Genomic DNA, 19,395 nt, shown 5'->3' with positions numbered 1-19,395 from the left:
ACAAAAGGGAAAGATTTTTGTTTTTTTTTTAACGCGTAATGGCGGCGATCTGCGATTTTTTTTGCGGTACTGCGACATTGCGGCGGACAGCTCGGACCCTTGACTGACATTTTTGCCACTTTTGGGGTTACCAGTGACATTTCTACAGTAATCAGTGCTATACATATGCACTGTTACTGTAAAAATACACTGGCAGTGAAGGGGTTAACTTTTTTTGAAAGGGAGGGGCTATGTGTGTGCCTAGGGGCGTGCTTTCTACTATGATTGGCTGTGGCTTCAGATGTATGAAGAGTGATCAACGGTTCTACATAGTAGAACCGTATGATCATCCTTCATACACAGGGGAGAATGACAGGCAGCTTGTTTACACAAGTCGCCTGACTTTCTCCCTCTTCCCCGCCGATCGCAGAGACCCGATGTCCGCCGGTTACACGCGCGCGGGGGGGGGGGGGGGGGAGTCCGTGACCACGCGGGAGCGCGCCTCCGGTGGCACGCGCTCGCTCCCTAGACCCTCACAAGCTAGTGACGTAGCCCTACGTCACTTTGCCTGTGAGGGGCTGACCGCCGACGTAGATAGTCGTGCGGCGGTCGGCAAGTGGTTAAGATGGATATGCAAACTGATATAAACTGAATACATTTTTTATTTGAAAAAAGTGACTGAACAGAATACATCCATGTGAAAGGGGTAGTGGTCACAAATGTCCTCACAGCAGGTGCTCACTTGTATACCCTGCCTAATCTGTTGCACAAATACATTACCCATACTGATTAGAAAAAAAAAAAAAAAACACCACACACATTACCCCACACCACCAAAAAATATGTAGGTGTACACACTTAAGTATAGTGCATACGAACCAGTAAAAAGGAAGTTCATGAAGCATGTCCTTAGCTAGGGAAGGGGGGCCAGGGACATGTCCAGAGACACACTAAGCATACTGCTAAGGACATGAAAAGGGATGATCAAACTAGATGCTCTCCCAGGTGCAAGCTGATTACATACAATTATCTGTCAGAGATCTAAAGGTCACAATCTGCATTCTTGAATGGATGTGCCTATCATATGGAAAACATTACCAGGGATATACTGTATACAAGAAGCCTGGGCACATTTAGCAGGGACATGTTTGACCACCCTGGGTACCTTTTCAAGGCATACCTAATACTTGTGATTCTCTACTAGTGAAGAACTAAACAAAGTAGACACTATCTTACACTCTTGACTAGTTTCGTTTTACGACAGCGATGTGAACTGACGGTATCATGTTTTAAAACACGGGAATACGGTCAGATTTATACTGAATGACAGTTTTTCTTTTTTTATATTGTTTTTAGATTTCTGTGGGCACACTTTTGCTAATATTCCTATAGAGGGGGAATTAAAATATTTCAGTGAGAAGCATTTACTATTAAGGTCATAAAAGGTAAATGTTAGTCAACCCGTTTTCAGTATCAATCTGTTCATGCACGCCATGATGCTGGCAACCAACCACCTAACTAGTATTTTAAAAAGGAAAGATTAGCAATAGCATCCTGCATGTTTCTCTTGGCAGAGGTTTTTTTTAGGTCTCATGGTCCCAAGTACTGCTTTTAGTAGGCCTGTAGCAATGACAATCCAAAAATACTGAGGTAAAAGTCATCTACAACTTCCTTTACAGTGACGCACTTGAACTTTAATGGCATCCCAGTCTTAGTCCGTAGGGTTCAATATGGAGTTAGCCCACCCTTTGCATAAAAGCTTTAAATCTTCTGGGAATACTGTACACAAGGTTTAGGAGTGTGTCTATTGGAAATGTATCACCATTCTTCCAAACCGTGTAGGATGAAATTTTTGCCATCTGCTGGAAGTAGATGCACTGAAATTTCGGCCGAAAATAGTGTTATTACCATTTTGGTGATTAAAAAAAAAAATTTTTTCCACGATTTTACCGCGCTAATGGTTTGTTTTTCATAGGCCATGTGACTCAAAAACCGCATAAAAAACGTAACACAACACGGGTGCGTTATTGATGCGCTCTTGCTGCGTTTTCAATGCATTTTAACAGTGAGGTACTTTTTTGTGCCACTGACCAAAAATGCAGCAAGCATGATTTTTTTAACACCACAATAGACCAATGTAAAGACGCACATAGAATTTATAGGGATACCTTTTTTTTTTTAGCTTTTCATGCGCTAAAAAAAGGTGCCAATAATGGCTGACAACAAATTTATGATTTTAAATAAAAAGTTGAATATCATACAATTATATATTGTGGCAATGCAACTAGTGGTGAGCAGGTATTTCTCCCAGGATTATCAACCAGGCAGGTTGAAAGGCTCCAGGAGGACTGTTTTACTGGGAAAAGACTGGGTTTGCAGTTTCCCCTATGGTGCATAAAGTCCAGTTGGGGACCTGGAGTCTGGAGATTTCCAAGCGATCTGGGTGGGAGGAAATCTCCAATCCTGGGACCAAGTCTTAGGAACAGCCAGCACACTGATTGTGCAGGTGGATCTGGGCCTTTTAAGACAGACAGGACCAGTGTTCTGGGCTCTACCCTCCTGAGGATCCCTGGCGTGCAAGGGAGAAGGGTGCATGTTTGCACGGCACAAGTAGATGGTGAGCCTTTGGGCGGGAACAGCAAAGGAAGCTGGTGAAAGTGTGCTAACGGAGGTACAGTGTTGTACAGGTACTGTTAGATGGCGGAACACGCCAGGGCTCCTCGGGAGGGTGGAGCCCAGAACACTGGTCCTGTCTGTCTTAAAAGGCCCAGATCCACCTGCACAATCAGTGTGCTGGCTGTTCCTAAGACCTGGTCCCAGGATTGGAGATTTCCTCCCACCCAGATCGCTTGGAAATCTCCAGACTCCAGGTCCACAACTGGACTTTATGCACCATAGGGGAAACTGCAAACCCAGTCTTTTCCCAGTAAAACAGTCCTCCTGGACCCTTTCAACCTGCCTGGTTGATAATTCTGGGAGAAATACCTGCTCACCACTAGTTGCACTGCCACTATATATATATTTTTTTTTTTAAAAACTATCATTTTCGGTTTTTTGGCCAAGTGCATCCAGCATTTTCGGATTCAGCACCAAAATTTCCATTCGGTGCACCTCTAGCTGGAAGTACATGCATCCAAGCCAGTAAGCAAAAAATAAATAAAAGCAATGAAGTACCAATCTGCTTTTATGTTTAAAATTGAAGCCAAGTAGATACCTACTCAAAGCTGCAGTGAGGGAAAAACCAGAGAACAAGCTGAACACAATATCTTGCATGATTGACAGAGCTACCTGTGCATAGAATATCACTGAAGCAGCAAAAAAAGGATAAACAAATGCTCCTATATGTCTTAAGAGTGATCTAGTTAAGACAGGGCTGCAGCAGGGACAAAGATGGAAAAGCTTTTTCTTGAGTACAACTGCTGTTTATTAGATTGGCAAGAACAACTTCCTACTTTGCTACAGTCACAAAAATTTTACCAAACATTTTATGAAAAACTGAAACCAGCACACTTGAGAGACAACTTATTATTTTACCTATGTGCGGCTGGTGCGCTGCTGCCAATGCGTACTGTTGCTGCTGGGCTGCTGTCAGTTGCTGTACTGCAAGAGCACTCGGTCTCTGAAACAACTGTAGGGAAAAAAAAATAGAATTCAACATATCATCATACATACAATGGCAGGAAAACCCCTGTACATCTTATTGCGCACAAGATGTACCTGCTGTTGAGAATTATAATCAAAGAGGCCAACTGTGGTAGCTCCTGAATCAACTTGAACTTGGTTGCCCTGGTAGTCAAATTGTAGAGGTTCCATGCCAACATGCTCCATAGGATCCAGCTGAACACTTTGAGACTCCATGCCACCAAAGTCCTCCACTGGCTTTGCTCCATTGCTGTTCGTCAATTGAGCAAGTCCCTCAGAGCCATTCTGACTTGGTCCAAGAAGATCCACCTCATTTGCAGAGTTCTGGCAGTTACCTGGGGTACGGCTGAAAGGAAAAAAACACACCATTACTAAAGTATAAAAACACGTTTATTTTTTGGCCACATAGAAAATATTTTCATAAAAAACTCTCAATAAATGGCTTATTACATGCTGTTCTCTGCTCTCTGTCACTATTCGATTTGTTTTCTGTATTCTTTATGCTGCTATTCTCTTTCTCCACCTTCTGTTTACGTCCCCAATTCAGCTAGGGATTTTGCAGCTGTGGTGAAGGTCTGCACAGTTTTCAGTGAATTTCTATGCTGAACATTTCCTCCCTATCACATCTGAGCAGCCCATGTGACTATAGAGTCACGCATGTAGGTGTATACACAGTGGTAAATGACAATAATACATTAATGATGGCTTCACCGTCCTCTTATTCTAAGACACACAGGTGGAGGGGCATGACAACTTGTGACCGGCAGAAATACACCCCCCACCATGTTATTGCCAAAAAATATAAAGGTTTGATTCCAAATATATATTTGTATGACACTTTAAAATAGTTTATTCATATTATTTATTTTTACTCTGTATTCCAAAGGCCATTTTTTAATTAATTTTTTTTAACTTGTGACCAGCAGCCGAGGACTAGAAGCTTCTCCCTCCTGCTTAGGTTTCCCTGCAGACAGGCTGGTAAAGATCTGGGTCATGTGACAACTTTTTTTTTTTATTATTAAAATAGTTAGAGTGCCATCATCCAAACACAGAAACAGAAGGGGCATTGTAAATGCAACTGTGTGTGTTTAGTATCACTTTAAGGGAAATCTATCATGATAGAAATAGGGAGGCTGCCATTTGTCAACTTCTTTCTAACACCACAGCCTACTCCTGTGTTTACAAGTATTCTGACAATAGCAGTCTTGTGTTGGCCGTGATTCCTCAGTTTGTTCACATAGGCTTAAATAAACGTCATATACAGAGGCTCTGTATAGAGTATATGCAAGCATTTGGGGACACGGTGCAAAGGCTCAGTAAACACTGAACAGATTTTTCAGAAGGGATGTAAACAGAGGGCTTTGCAATTGAAATGGAAGTACCTAAAATGCTGTGTAATGGGTGAGGTGTGAACACGGTATAGCTTAGAGGGCTGGAGAGTGGATTTAGGTAAAGACACACAAAAATGGTTTACAAATTAATATTTTATACATATGTCAGTGCTGGTTCACATTTGTGCGGCTTGCGAGATCGCATGTAATTCGGAGCGCACTGCTCCTTCATTACATGCAATCTCATGTGCGGATGCGAATTTAGTCATACACTTAGTATGGCTGAATTTGCACTGTATCCGCACCAAACACGCACAGGACCCTTTTTTTCAGCCACATCAGGATCGGATCGCACAGTGGTTCACACTTGTGCGATCCGATTCTGTGCGAACTGTCAGATCGCACTGCGATATGCAAACAAACTGGGGGTGTCGTTAACATTTAATTGCCCCCCCCTGCGTATCGCATATGGCAGTGTGAACTGCCAGAGGTGCGGATGCAATGCAGGATCACGGTGCATATTCACAGCGTTCCCGCATCGCACAAGTGTGAACCGGCACTTAGGGGTCTGGGATAGAAAACTTTGGAAGTTAAACATAAAATTCTATTGGCCACAATAGGCAACACTCTGCTTTTGTTCCATTTTTGTTTTTTGCCCACAGTATAACCTAATGTTACCCAATTATTAAAAGAGAAGTATGTTTGTTCCTTTCTTTTTTCTGAATCATACTTACCTAGGTGGATGCAGCATCACTCCAATGCTGCATCTGTCCCCAGCCGGGTCCATCACTGAGAACTGAGCAATCAAACACCACTGAACGCTTGGTTCTCAGGGCTCCCTGAGCAGAGAGCTGGTGGCTGTCTGCACTGTAGCGCTGGGCTGTGGAGGGGTGGGAGCGACTGACTCAGGCTCTCGGCGGCTTGTTGAGAGGCTGACCTGGGTGCTGCTCCAGGCATGTGGGCAGATTCCGACTTCATTGTCGTGGTTTTGCCCCAGCCCAGACTGGCTCTCTGACATCAGTCGACATTCGGCTTCAGCCTGCTGTCTGATGAAATGGGTCACAGGAGTGCAGAACAAACTACACTCCTGTAATCCACAGGAGAAGTACAGCCAAACAAGCTTTGGTTGTACTTCTCCTTTAACCTAGACAAGTGCCCAAAAGCACCTTATGGAAGATACTTTTTATAATTTTCTTCAGTTAATCAATAGAACACTTAGCTGCCCCTTTAATATTTAGAATGACTAAATTAACTTAAAAACAACATTTTCCAAAAAAAAGAAAAGGCAACTTTGATTTAGGCAAGGGTCACACATATGCAGCTCTGCATGCCACGTTTTACACAGGCATGGCAGCCCATTCATATGAATAGGCTTCCGTTCCTCCTGAAACTCAGGGAAAAGGTCATTGCAGCATTTTAGAAATGGCAGGCCGCATGGGAACCCCAAGAGAATTGTGGTTTTTAGTGCTTGGGGCACGCCATTAGGATTAAATGGCAACCGCGTGTATCCAGCAGGTTTTCCTGGGCAGGTGGATGGGCAACAGGTGCGGACCCACAGCAAGAACCACCCGCACAGATGTGAACCTAACCTTAAAGGATAAGTTCACCTTTAAAAAAAAAAAAAATAATAAATAAATACACAACTGGTTGCAGAAAAAAAAAATAGGCATTTTAATTTTTTTTATTGTTAAGCATTGCACCCATTATCAGCAGATCGTAGGTGCTATGCAGGGCTCTTGCAGACTCTGTGGGTAAGCTGTCTGATAGTACCTTGCATGAGTAGGAAGTTATACACGGACATAAAACCTCAAAAGCTCCCTGGTAGTTCATTGAGAACTACAAGCAGACAGCCACAAAGGCTGTCGGTACTTTTAGTTTCCAATTTACAGAACTCTCAATTTTCAAATTGGGACAGAAGGTGCAGGGAGAAGCTCTCTAGCCTGCTGTCACAGTGGGGACTCTGAGGGGAGCGGGGGCAGCTGCAGCAGTAACACGTTACATTCTGAATATGGGTGCAACATGTTGTTATTAAAGGTGAACTTATCCTTTAACTACTGTGGGTTTTAAAACAGGGTTACATAAATCTAAGAGCAGAAAACCCCTTTAACACACACTTGAAAGTTACAAAAATCAATGGCAGCAGTAACACGCATACTGTTCAGCATGGATTACACAGCACAGTAGAAACCATGCAAATATTTAACTGCATACAGAAAGCAAAATTTATACCAAAACTAAGTGTTTTACTGGGAGCATACAAGAACTGTAACAAATGCTCAGAATGTAGAATTAAAGTTTCATAAAAGTAAAAAACAAAGCATACAAATATCAATAAAAGGTAAAAAAGCTTCTTGAGGTTCATACCTAAAATCCTTTACATCGCCATCAATCCCGTTCTGGACTGGCAGCCCATTTGCCTTATCCATATTGTCACTTTCCTCCTTCAGGTCTCCTAATTTATCCCCTTCATAGACTCCTTTGCTTTTTTTATCCCCTTTGTCATTTTCTTCTCCTTCGGGATCACGAGGGCCCTAAAAGATCAAAAAGTGTTTTAAAACAGATTAAAAACCACAGAGGTTCAACCCAAAACTGTCTCTCAACTTATGTTCAAACTACACATTTCCTAGGCCTTAAATAGTTTTGATGCTGATATTTGGGTGATCATAAACCTTGAGAAAATTTCCTTTCCATTTAATATGGCATCAGAAACCATAAACGAGACATCCAGAAATAAACTGGCAAGATTAAAAAATGTTGCTACTATAAAATATAATTACTAATTTTCAGTTCTGGAGCATTAACAATAGTTCAGCAAAAAAATATAGTGTTTTTTAAAAGGGAGCTCAGAAGTTTTTATGTTAACACAATATGGCTTTCACACAGTCAAACTCACAACCTAAAGGGCGAACTAACAATGTTCAAGACTGTGCATCCCTACAGCCATCTTTATTTTTACCTGCATTTTTCTATATCTTGGCAATCGAAGGGCTCCCCCCCTTGTTTGTATTAAGGGAGAGGCACTTACAAATCCTCCTTTTCTCATGCAGTTGTCTCCAGGAGAGGAGCTGAGGACGTACTCCACCATACTGACTCCCAAGCCTCCACTTTCAGAACGAGGGGAGAGCACAGAGTTAACTTCACTGCCAACATGGAATCCTTGACCAGGCCTCCTCTGGACCATGATAGGCTGGGAGACTGAATGATCTAGGAAAATGGAAAGATGAATGCATTAGAAAAATCAAATCAATAATTCTTTAATTTTAAAATGAATTATTGTGGTCCTTTTTAAAATGTCCTAAACCCAACTGTTGTGTGGTTTGGGCATTGGAGGACAAAGGAGGGAACTACACAGGCAATCCTGACATGTGCATATCTAAGGGAAAACAATGATCAGGCAATCCTATTTTACCTGCCTAGGAATGTAGAAAGCAGGTATTAAAAATGGTTGCATTAAGAGACTTTTCTGGTCTGTATGGTAACATTAATTTAATCGAATATCAAGGAAGGGCGTTCCTGCTGTCAAAGGTTGCCAACATTACTCAGCTCATTCACTTACATGGCAGGGAACCCTTACCAACACAAAGGAAGGGGAAAGAGGCCGTCTTCATGAGGGAGCATAACATGGGGAAAAGATGCCTGGCCAGGAGGGAGCATACCTTCAGCCCTCCCATTTCAGGTTTGGTTCTGGTGTGGATACTTGGGGAGGGGGGGGGGGGGGGAACCAATATTTTGCATGGGGTTCCCCTTAAAATCCATAATTTGGAAAGGGAGGAAGGACTTTATTTTGCGTCTGAAGTCCCCAATAAAATTCATACCAGACCTGAAGGACATGGTATAAATATTGGGGGAACCCATGCACCAATTTTTTTTTCCTATACGAGCCCCCCCCAAACAATACACAAGACCCTTACCTGAGCATAGCTTGCATACACAGTTATCGCTTCCCCACATTTGTGTTTGTGGGGGGGGGGGGGGGGGGGGGGTCTGTTGCCAATGGTCTTAAAAATAATAAGGAGACTCCCAGATACCAGCCCCCCTATGTGTATAAAAGGAGTATATAGTACTCCAACAAGAAGAAACAAAACCACGCATTTTTTGACAAAAAAAAAACCCCAAAAAAGTTCCACAATGTACATCAACTGTCAACCAGCTCATCAAGGAATGTAGTTCCAAGCCAGTCACGATGTCCACACCCACTGAAACGGCCTCCTTGTTATTCATCAAATATGGACAAGACCACCCCCCTTGTTCATATCAGCCATCAGTAGCCGACAACAGTCGGCAAGATCAGAGGTGTGCTGGCGGATGCTCAACCCTGCCACGTTGCAGGATGGGTCTCTGGTGGTATCCCTCAAAATTCATACCAGTCCTGGTTAAACAATAACTTGCCTATGAGCATAGTAAATGCCCATTTTTTTATTCAACATTCAGCAGGGTTCGGATTCGGCACCCAAACTTTCGTAATGTTTGCCGAACCCTACTTAAACTGAACCCAGATGTCTGGCTCTTCACTACTGAAAATGCTACAGGTTGTTCTTTACTCAAACTACCAAGTTACCACATTATACTCTGAACAAAATAGCAGCAAATCATTTCTTCATGCACATACCAACAAGACCATAAATTAGCAACAAAATTATAATTAACTTACCAGATGCCCCCCATGCACTCTCTCTCCACTGATCCCCCAGAAAAATGCCTTTTGGTCCATCCTTGTTGGAGTCATCGCTCTCCCAGAATTTTTTGCCGGGCAACAGTTGCTTGGGGGACAAAGTTTTATTTTTACTAGCACCAAAAATACAGGAATCGCTACGGTTATACATATTAAAATAGCTTCCACTCCCCATTTAACAAACATCTTCACAATAAACCAGCTGCCTATTTTTTTTAAACCTGTTTTTTTTTTGTAAGATGGTTTGGTATTTCCTGTACACTAGGTGGAGTCTAATTATCTCTAAGAGATAAGGAATACTATATTCATGTTAGTGGTCCATGGGATTCAAAGTTGTGAGTTTAGTGGTCCGTGAGGACATAAAGGTTGGGGACCACTGCTTTAAAGGCAGGACTTTTCTTTGTGACACCACCCTAAAACACTTAATCTCTTCAAAAACCGAATGCCAAGAAACCCAAAGGGTCCACTCCACCTGCCTACATGGAGGGTACCAAGGACTTCAAGTTGATGCCACATGGCTAACCATTTTTGCCATCCCTTTCCTGCTTTTTTTTTCTGTGCATTCAGGGTGGTAAGTAGCACTAAACAAAATAATGGTGTTGCGCTGTCAAACAAAGTGCTAATACAACCCAATAGCATAAGGATATTGCATAAAAATCATCATGTGAAAATCAAAGTGTGTTCAAAGATGATACTTCAATAAAATGCAGGGTGCAAAATCAGTCCAAATAAAAAGTGAACAGTGCAAGAAAATTTGTGAACTAAATGTGTATAATCGCCCCAATCTTCTTATGTAACCGTATGCCACTCCACACCCAGGTGCGCACCCAACTCACAAACTGCTTACCGACAGGTAAGACCTCAGATATGAAGGCCTGGCTGCACTTTTTAGGAGAGATCCCTGCTGGGATGGATAAATTGCACATTTCAGAACACAGAATAATGGCTCCCAGAACAATCCGCAGAGTTAACACTACTTTATTCTTGCAGGAGCAAGGTTACTTTTTTTTTTGCAACAGTCTTTGAAAACTAGTGGTCATCTACCCAAGATGCAGGCTGTCCAAACTCTTTGCTCTGCAGCTTGCCTAGCAATGCAAAGCAACTGTTCACATTCTTCTCACCCACGAGCCCTATAACATGCACCATCTAACCCCATTCATTTCAGAAGTAAAGCTAGTCAAACTTGACATACTAGAATATGGGCTTTAAATTTAAGTGAAAAGAGTGGAGGAGAGCAAACGCCAAAAGAGGAGATGTCTGAAGTGAGAATATCTAGTTCCGGTGCAATGCTGGGCAGGTTGTAAGCAAATGCATTTTAGTTAAAATTAAAAGAAAAAAAAAAAAAACAACAACAACACATAGGGGAAAGGGAGGAGGCCACAATAAGAAAAATGTAGACTAAATATGCCCTCAACTAAAAATGCAGTTATATTCTTTCATCAATAGACAAACCACATTTTATAGACAAAAAAATCGTTCAAGAAATAATTCAGGAAAAACTATTCCTTATGGAAGCACAGATGTGCATCAGGCCTCCCCCCCTATAATTTTGGGAACACCTACAGTTCAACGTGAAACCGCGGGCCAGGGGTTGCCAATCCTACTTCATAAAGACTCCAAAGGAAGTACACATACTCAGAAGTATAATAGGGGTAAGTTTAAGTGTATTTATACTTACTTCTCCCATTGCTCTTCCTTCAAGTGCAAGAGCCTGAAAGTCATGATTTAATTCATCCATCGAACGTACCTATAAGATAAAAATAAAAAATTGTTGAACCTGGTTTAACATGTTAAAGTAACTGCTATAACTTTAAAAATGAACATTCCAGGGTTTATTGGTTCCATTGATGCCGAGTCACTACTGCTCCTACCAAGGGGCAGACCCCCAAACCTGTAGGACCAAAATGGAGAAGGCGGCTGCAGTCTTGGGGTCTTATAAGTTGATTAAGGTCCCTAGTGCTAATCCCCCCTAAGGCTGGATTTAACATGGGTACTTTAAAGCCAATTTCCAGCTTTACTGTCACTTTAGTCGGTTTGGCCCAAACTAACCATTTCCTTCACTAAGAGGTGCTTACTCTGATTGGTTCAGGTACAGAAATGGGAGAATGATGTTACAATCTTTACCTCAAAGAATACAAAAACAGTTTTTTTGACTTACCATAAAACCATTTTCTCTGAAGTTCATTGACAGACACAGCTTCATATCTTGACCATTGGGTTATGCTGCCCCCTACAGGAGTAGGACGCTAGGCAGGAAAAAAACTTCACCACGCTTATAGGGCAGTCCCTGCAGGCATAACCCCACACTCTGCTACAGCCCTGAAGCCCCGTAAAAACGTACCGATCGTCGGCATACAAACGTTCGTCTTTTCTCCCCGGGATGTCGGTGTCTGTTGAAAAGTGCAAAGACTGCCCAAGAATTTTGTCCGCCGACTACAGCCGACTGCAGAAGTGATGTCATGTAATGGTAAACTTTCCCTGTGTTTTTTCTTTTCTGAGCATGCCCAGTCTTGCAAATCTGCGGTCTGTCGGCAGAATTCTGTACTGACTGGCGAACAATCTTCCGTTCTGGTTTCGGCATACAAAAATTTAAATGCTTGCAAGAAAGACTCTTGTCCGCAGAATGTGCGCAGACAGCTGTCGGAGGCACCATACTAACAAGCGTACAATCGGCAGATCTTTCGTCCGCCGACGTTTGTATGCCGACGATCAGTACATGTGTACGGGCCTTCAGTTTTGTTGCAAGCAGTGTTTAGAAGACAACAACCCTATTCCATTCATAGTTAGAGGGGCAGGTGATGCATCTGCCAATGAATTTCAGAGAAAAGGATTTTACGGTACGTCAAAAATCCAGTTTTCTATTGTTTATTGACGGACGCAGCTTCATGTCTTCTTGACCATTGGGACGTCCCAAAGCAGTATTTGCATGAGGCATGGGAAAAAAGAACGCTCAAGTAGAATCCGCCTTCACCAGGAAAGGAGGAACCTGAACCCTTTAGTGAATAAGCCTGAATCACCGTCTGCCTGATCCATCTGGATAAGGTAGCAGCAGACACAGCCAATCCTTTACGATGTCCTTCGGGAAGGACAAAGTTAGATTTCCGGAAAGATTCAGTAGCCGCCAGGTAAACTCTACTTGTCCAAACCACATCCAAAAAATGCAAAGCAATTTCCTTGGGATAATGATAATAGGATAGCTCTCGCGTTAAATCACACAAAATATAAATGTGATAGCCAGTGTGTAAATCAAATATCATGGGATTTCAATATCATATAAATAACTAAATAATAACTGAATACATATGCTGCAGCTTAAAACCACACAATTAATATAAAATGTGAAAAATATATTCCCACAAGCTGCGAAAAAACACTTAAAAGGAATAAGTGTTCAAATAAATGTGCCAAAAATACAGTGTTCCAACAAATAATCATAATCAAAAAGAACACATATAAAGTGTAATTGTGCACAAAATATATCAAAGTCCATTAATAAAATGTGCTAAAATAGTGACACATGTGAAGAAGAGTTACGTGCTGAATGCTGGACACAACTTAGATCCACCACCTGCGTGATCCCTCTCCCATCAGCTGGTAACTCACCCCAACAAGATGCGCCCCCCCATTTGCATGGTCAGGGCTACAAGCGCAATGGCAAAACACTTAAGTTTTAGGGGTTCTCCTTAAATGATTTCTCCTCTCGCATGTACTGTACATATAGGGAAAAACAAAGGGGAATCGGGTGAGCAGCAGCGATTCCTCCATGTCCAGCACACTAGCGTGGAGTTGGTGAGGACGTGGGGAACACCCTTAAACCCCATATTTTACATGCGCTGTTGGTTTTATGTGAGTGCAACTACTATTTTTTTAACAATAAAATTGGAAGTTTTAAAACTGCACTAGTGGATTCCCCTTTGTTTTTCCCCAGCATGAAGCTCTTTTCTTCACACCTGTCACTATTTTAGCACATTTAATTAATGGACTTTGTGTGATAAATTTTGTGCACAATTACACTTTATATGTATTTATTCTTTATGATTATTTGTTGGAACACTGTATTGTTGGCACATATTTGAACACTTATTCCTTTTAAGTGTTTTTGCGCAGCTTGTGGGAGTATATTTTTCACGTTTTATATTAATTTCCTTGGGATGCTTGGGCTTAGGACAGAATGAAGGCAGCACAATGTCTTCATTCAAATGGAAATCAGAAACCACCTTAGGAAGAAAGGACCAATTAGGTCGAAGTACCACTGTGGACCACCAGATAAGGGGGAACGGCAGGACAACGCCGCCAATTTAGACACCCTGCGGGCAGAAGTTATAGCCACCAAAAAGGCAACATTCTGAGATAAAGTAGGCAGGGGAATCTCCCTAATGTTCTCAAAAGGAGGTGTTTTTGAAGAACAGATAACACCAAATTCAGATCCCACGGAGGCAGAGGGGATCACCTCGGGGGAGCCATATGACGCACCCCCTGAATTAAAGTGCGATTCAGGGCATGCATAGCTAAAAGGACATTAGGAAAAAAATAGCCAAAGCCGACACTTGGTCTTTGATCGTGCCCAAAGCTAAACGCTGTTCAACCCCTTTTTGAAGAAAGATCAAAACCCTAGCTACTGAAAACAAGCGAGCGTGCACTTTCAGCGATTCACACCATCAAATGTATGATTTCCACGTACGATTATAGATGTTCCTGTAAGTAGACTTCCTGGCCTTCAATAGTGTAGGAATCACAGAGTCAGAAAGGCCCCTATCCTTCAATACCTGGCTTTCAACAGCCACGCCGTTTAAGCCAGCGACTGTAAAGCAGGATGGAAGATCGGCTCTTGGGACAGCAGATATTTCCTGAGAGGAAGTCTCCAAGGAGCATCAGTGACCAACCTTACCAGGTCCACGTACCAAACCCAGTGAGGCCAGTCTGGGGCCACCAGACTGACCGGAATCCCTTCCACCTCTATTCTGCACAAAAGCCTCGGCAGGAGTTTCAGCGGAGGGAACGCATAGATCAGCCGATACTGACCCCAAGGAGCCACCAGTGCATCTGTGGCGTCGGCCAGAGGATCCCTCGACCTGGCTACAAACTTCTGAACCTTCTTGTTGAGTCGAGAAGCAAACAGGTCGACATCGGGTGTCCCCCCACCAAACACAAAGGAGGCAAAACACCTCCGGGTGCAGGGGCCACTCCCTTCGATCCAACACCTGTTAACCCAATACAGAATCTTGGCCAACTCCTAGGCCGCCAAGACACTCTTCGTGCCCCCTTGATGATTGATGTACGCCATGGCCGTGGCATTGTCCAATTGAATCCGGCCAAGGCAACCTTGCAGACGAGTTGTCCAATGACTCAGGCAAAGCTTTATCACTCTTAGCTCCAAGATATTTATCGGCAGCTTGGACTCTTCCACTGTCCATGATCCCTGGGCGCAGAGCCTCCCCAGCACTCCTCCCCAGCCTGGCGTCCGTGGTTACCACCGTCCAATACAACGGAAGGAAGAACTTGCCTTGGCGGAGGGCTGACCAGTGAAGCCACCAAAGAAGAGCAGACTTTGGGTTACGACTCTGGATCCTTGTTCCACTTTAAAAGATTGATACCATCAGACCCAAGGACTGCATGCAAGTCTGCAGAGAGGACAGATTGCTTTCCAACAGCAACCGATCGCCCTCTGCAACTTCTGCAGCTTGTCTGGGGGAAGAAAGACTCTCGCCAAGCAGAATCCAGAGTCAGGCCCAGATAATCCAGTCTCAGTGAAAGTATCAGGGAGGATTTTTTGAAATTGATGTTTCAACCTAATTCTTTGCAGTGTTCGGACAGTGATTGTCAAGTCGCCCAACAGGGCTGAATGAGAGTCCACCCTCAATAGGAAATCATACAGGTACCCCAGTACCGAAAGCCCCGTTGGCGCAGTAATACCAACACCGGGGTCAGCACCTTAGTAAAGACCCTGGGGGCGGAGGCGAGACCACAAATTGATAATGCTCCTCTCCTATAGCAAAGCAAAGAAAACGCTGGTGTCCAGCCTAGATAGGGATGTGTAGATATGCGTCCTTGATATCTATGCAGGCCTAAAAGTCCCCCTGGTGTAGGGACGCCACTACCATGTGAATGGACTCCATTCGAAACTTCTGTACCCGCATCAAGCTGTTCAGAGCCTTGAGGTCCAGGATTGGACGCACTTTGCCTTCCTTCCTGGGCACAGTGAACAAGTTTGAATAAAACCCTTAAAAGCGTTCCTGAGAATGAACTGGCACAATCATCCTTGCGACAGCAGATCTTGTACCACCTCTCATACATCTATTAACCGGTCTGGAGATAGGCGCAGATTGGATGGGAAGAACCTGTCCGACGGTCGAGACCGGAATTCGATCTTGTACCCTGATCGGATCAATTTGTGAACCCATTTGTCCTGAAACAAGGAAGTCCATGGTTCCGGAAAGAAGCAAAGATGTCCCCCCCACCCCAGAAACAGGTGAGGGCGCCTCTTCTTGCAGACGAGGATTTGCCTGCAGATCCAAATTGGCCTGTCTTAGGTTTTCCTGACCAGGTCTTCTTGGAACCCCCAGAAGACCTGAAAGGCTTTCCTTTTTCCTGCAACCCAGAGGCACGAAAAAAACGCCTATGAGCAGTAAAAGGAGGCCCCCCGTCTAGTACGTGGTGCCTTGCCCTTAGAGGCTTGAGGGAGAAGAAGAGTACTCTTCCCATCCGTAAGGCCTTTAATCAACTCATCCAGGGAGGATCCAAACAGCCTCTCCCCCGTTAAGGGAAGGTCAGAAAGAGCCTTTTTGGAAGCTGGGTCCGCAGACCAGCTCTTTAACCACACCATGTGTCTAATAGCAATCCCCACCGCAGACACTCTGGCCACCAGGGGAGCCGCATCCAGCAACGCATCACATATATACAGCAGGGCTTGAGTCATTTGATCCATGAGCTCAATCAGCCCCGGAGAAAGCGGTTCCATTTCCAAGTGACCTTTAAGTAGCTTCACCCATTCAGTGATGGTCTGAGACACCAGGGTGGTCAAAATTATTGGTTTCAATATTGAGCCCACTAACACATGTAAATAGTTAAACAGAGACCCAATCCATCTATCAACGGGGTCTGTAAAGGCCGGGGATTCTTCCACCGGGACCACAGTAGACTTATTCGGTCTGGAAACCGGATGATCCACCTTTGGTGGCACGGCCCACCGAGTGGAAACTGCATCCGCGAAGGGATAACGGCGTTTGACACGCTTGGGCACCACTAGCATGTGCTTGATGCGCCCTTACTGTTCATTGACAATATTGTCAAAAAGTTCCGGGCAGGGAAACGCCTTGCCCGATTTCTGGGATTTGTGGGTGCCAAAAGACACCTGTGTTCCTGACACTGTAGATTCATACACCATTTTTAAAGTTTGTTGCACTGAAACGAAGTGCTTCCACCAATGCGATTTCCTGAGAGGCGGCTGATGAGGAAATGTCCTCTTTACCATCAGAATGCGATGACACAGAGCCACCAAGGTGGTGTGCGTCTGCGGCGGCCATATCTGCCTCAGAATCTGAAGATACTACAGAGGGAGGCGAAGGCAAAGGGCGCTTACAGCAAGTGGTACTTTGGGGTCAGCAGACAAAAGGCATTGGAGGGTCTCCAGAAAGAGACCCTACCAGAGAAACGCCCCCACCCCCGCAGAACCGTCACAGTGGCCGCAATATATCCACCCTCAGGTGGTGGGAAACCTGCCATGGGGGGGGGCCTGGTATACCCGAGGGTCCGACTATTGGAGAGGGCCCAAGTCTACCCCAAGACCGCCCACGATATCAGGTGGGCGCCGCTCCAAACAGACTACCTCCCACCTGGGGTGGGGGGTGCTGCCAGCCAGGGGTATGCTGCGACTCAGGGAATCCCAGGTGGTTTGCGTCCCATCGAGACGGTCCACTCGCGGACTCTTCCCCGTCCATTTGGGCTCTGGCGTGGCGAGGCCTAGTGCTGGACTATAACCTGTTTGCTGGCCAACCTGGGAGACCTTAAGGATCTAGAGTATGCAGTCCAAAACCCAGCTGGCTATTGCTTATAGTTCTACAGGAACTCTAACTAAAAAGAAATAAATTACAAAAAAAAAAAAAAGGTTCCCAAATAATAACAGCTAAGACCGAAGTCCCAGCAGGGAACTAGGTCCTACTCCTAAAATAGGCAGAAAAACTGAGGGCTGTAGCAGAGTGTGTGGGGTTATGCCTGCAGGGACTGCCCCATGGGCGTGGTGAAGTTTTCCTGCCTAGTGTCCTACTCCTGTGGGGGGCAGCATAACCCGATGGTCAAGAAGATATGAAGCTGCGTCTGTCAATGAACAATGGAGAAAGTTGCCTATGAATAGCTGAGTGCCACTCCACCAGACTCAATTTTATTCCCACTGTTAAATGGGATGTTTGTGTCCGACAACTGAAACACAAGCCTGTATACTGCAGCCCAGTGGGTGCACCAGCTCGTGTGGGAAATAAATAGTTTGGGCCCACTTGGCCCAAACTATTTAGACTGACAGGAAAGCTGGAGATCAGCTTTAAAGAAGAAGTTGTTAATCTTTAGTACCATGTTACAGCCGTATTTAGGTTAAAACATGCAACAGCCCCCATCCCAGGAATCACAAGCAAGCATGCACGTAAGAGTGGCCATGTCAGGGCTCCAGAGTAGCCACATAAAGATGGAAACACAGGAAAGCCCAGGAGACACTGAAAGCAAGAGTGAAAATCTTTAAAAAGGAAGGCACACAGCAAGCATTGTAAATGCTGATGTCTGGTGCTTTTTTTTTTCCTCTCTCTTTCTCTTCACTTGGAGGGTTTAACACTACTTTAAAAATGTTTTTTCAGTCTGATCACACACACACAGGCAAGCTAAATCACATGCTGTGTCCTTCTGTCAAGTACAGAAGCCATTTAATCCTCCTCCTGCAACCATGTAAATCAAACAAGCAGACTGTGGGCTGTCAGGTGGAAGCAATCCAGGGGATATACAGCCACCTGATCACTTTCATGGGTCTCCAGAAGTGCGGCTGCTGTGGCCCAGAGAAGAAGCTAATGAAGCACAATCTGTTCTCCATTAAAGTCAGCAAAAGGCAGGTGAAAAATCAGGGGTAAAATAAACTCCCGATATCTCATTAAACAGAACCTGGAACAGCAAAATGCAAATCATATAGGGAATTAAAGATGAATATAACCCCGCCCCCCTTCACATATGAAGGTCAACACATGCATTAGGGGCATCTATGCATGAAAACACCAATTGCACGGCATGTATTGAAAACGGATGTGCACTCTGGATTGAGCACAATACTAGGGCACTATTCACAGTTAACTCTAAACTGGTGATCTGTAGGGGCTTTTAAGCATTGCCTATAGAAATTTTTGGGTACTGAAGTCTGTTGTGGTTTCACTGGCATATGCAATTTTAAGGTTTGACATATTTGGTATCTCTCTACACAATGCAACCTCATATTTTGTGTTTTATTTAACCACTGCAAGTATGGACACTTTCTCCCCCTTCCACTGCAGGCCATTTTTCAGCTTTCAGCGCTGTTACACTTTGAATGACAATTACTCAGTGATGCAACACTGTACCCAAATTATATTAGTATCATTTTTGAGACAGAGCTTTCTTTTGCTGGTATTTATTCACCACTAGGTTTTTCATTTTTTGCTAAAAAAAATAAATGAAATTGAGAATTGTTTTTTTTTTGTTTCTGTTACAAAATTTTGAAATAATGTTTCTTTATAAAATTTAGGCCAGAATGTATTCTGCTAC

At 43.9% G+C, this 19,395-nt stretch overlaps 1 protein-coding gene across 6 annotated transcripts in view; it reads right to left on the bottom strand.

Annotated features, from left to right (window-relative positions):
• PUM1 (pumilio RNA binding family member 1) overlaps positions 1-19,395 on the bottom strand; it is a 137,418-nt gene that overhangs the window by 77,309 nt on the left and 40,714 nt on the right. For 3 of the 6 annotated variants that reach the window (XM_082247703.1, XM_082247704.1, XM_082247705.1), the window contains exons 3-8: positions 11,303-11,371; positions 9,604-9,712; positions 7,909-8,156; positions 7,317-7,483; positions 3,697-3,967; positions 3,514-3,607 (exon numbers count right to left, since the gene is read on the bottom strand). In XM_082247703.1, coding sequence (XP_082103829.1) covers positions 3,514-3,607; positions 3,697-3,967; positions 7,317-7,483; positions 7,909-8,156; positions 9,604-9,712; positions 11,303-11,371 — 958 coding nt within the window. The remainder of the gene's footprint in view (positions 1-3,513; positions 3,608-3,696; positions 3,968-7,316; positions 7,484-7,908; positions 8,157-9,603; positions 9,713-11,302; positions 11,372-19,395) is intronic. The other 3 variants (XM_082247706.1, XM_082247707.1, XM_082247708.1) reach the window with 1 other exon arrangement.

The sequence above is a fragment of the Pelophylax lessonae genome (assembly GCF_965119305.1).
Source record: "Pelophylax lessonae genome assembly, chromosome: 2".
Taxonomy (NCBI): Eukaryota; Metazoa; Chordata; class Amphibia; order Anura; family Ranidae; genus Pelophylax; species Pelophylax lessonae.
The sequence above is the reverse complement of the archived record's forward strand: the minus strand, read 5'-3'. Positions and strand labels throughout refer to the sequence as shown.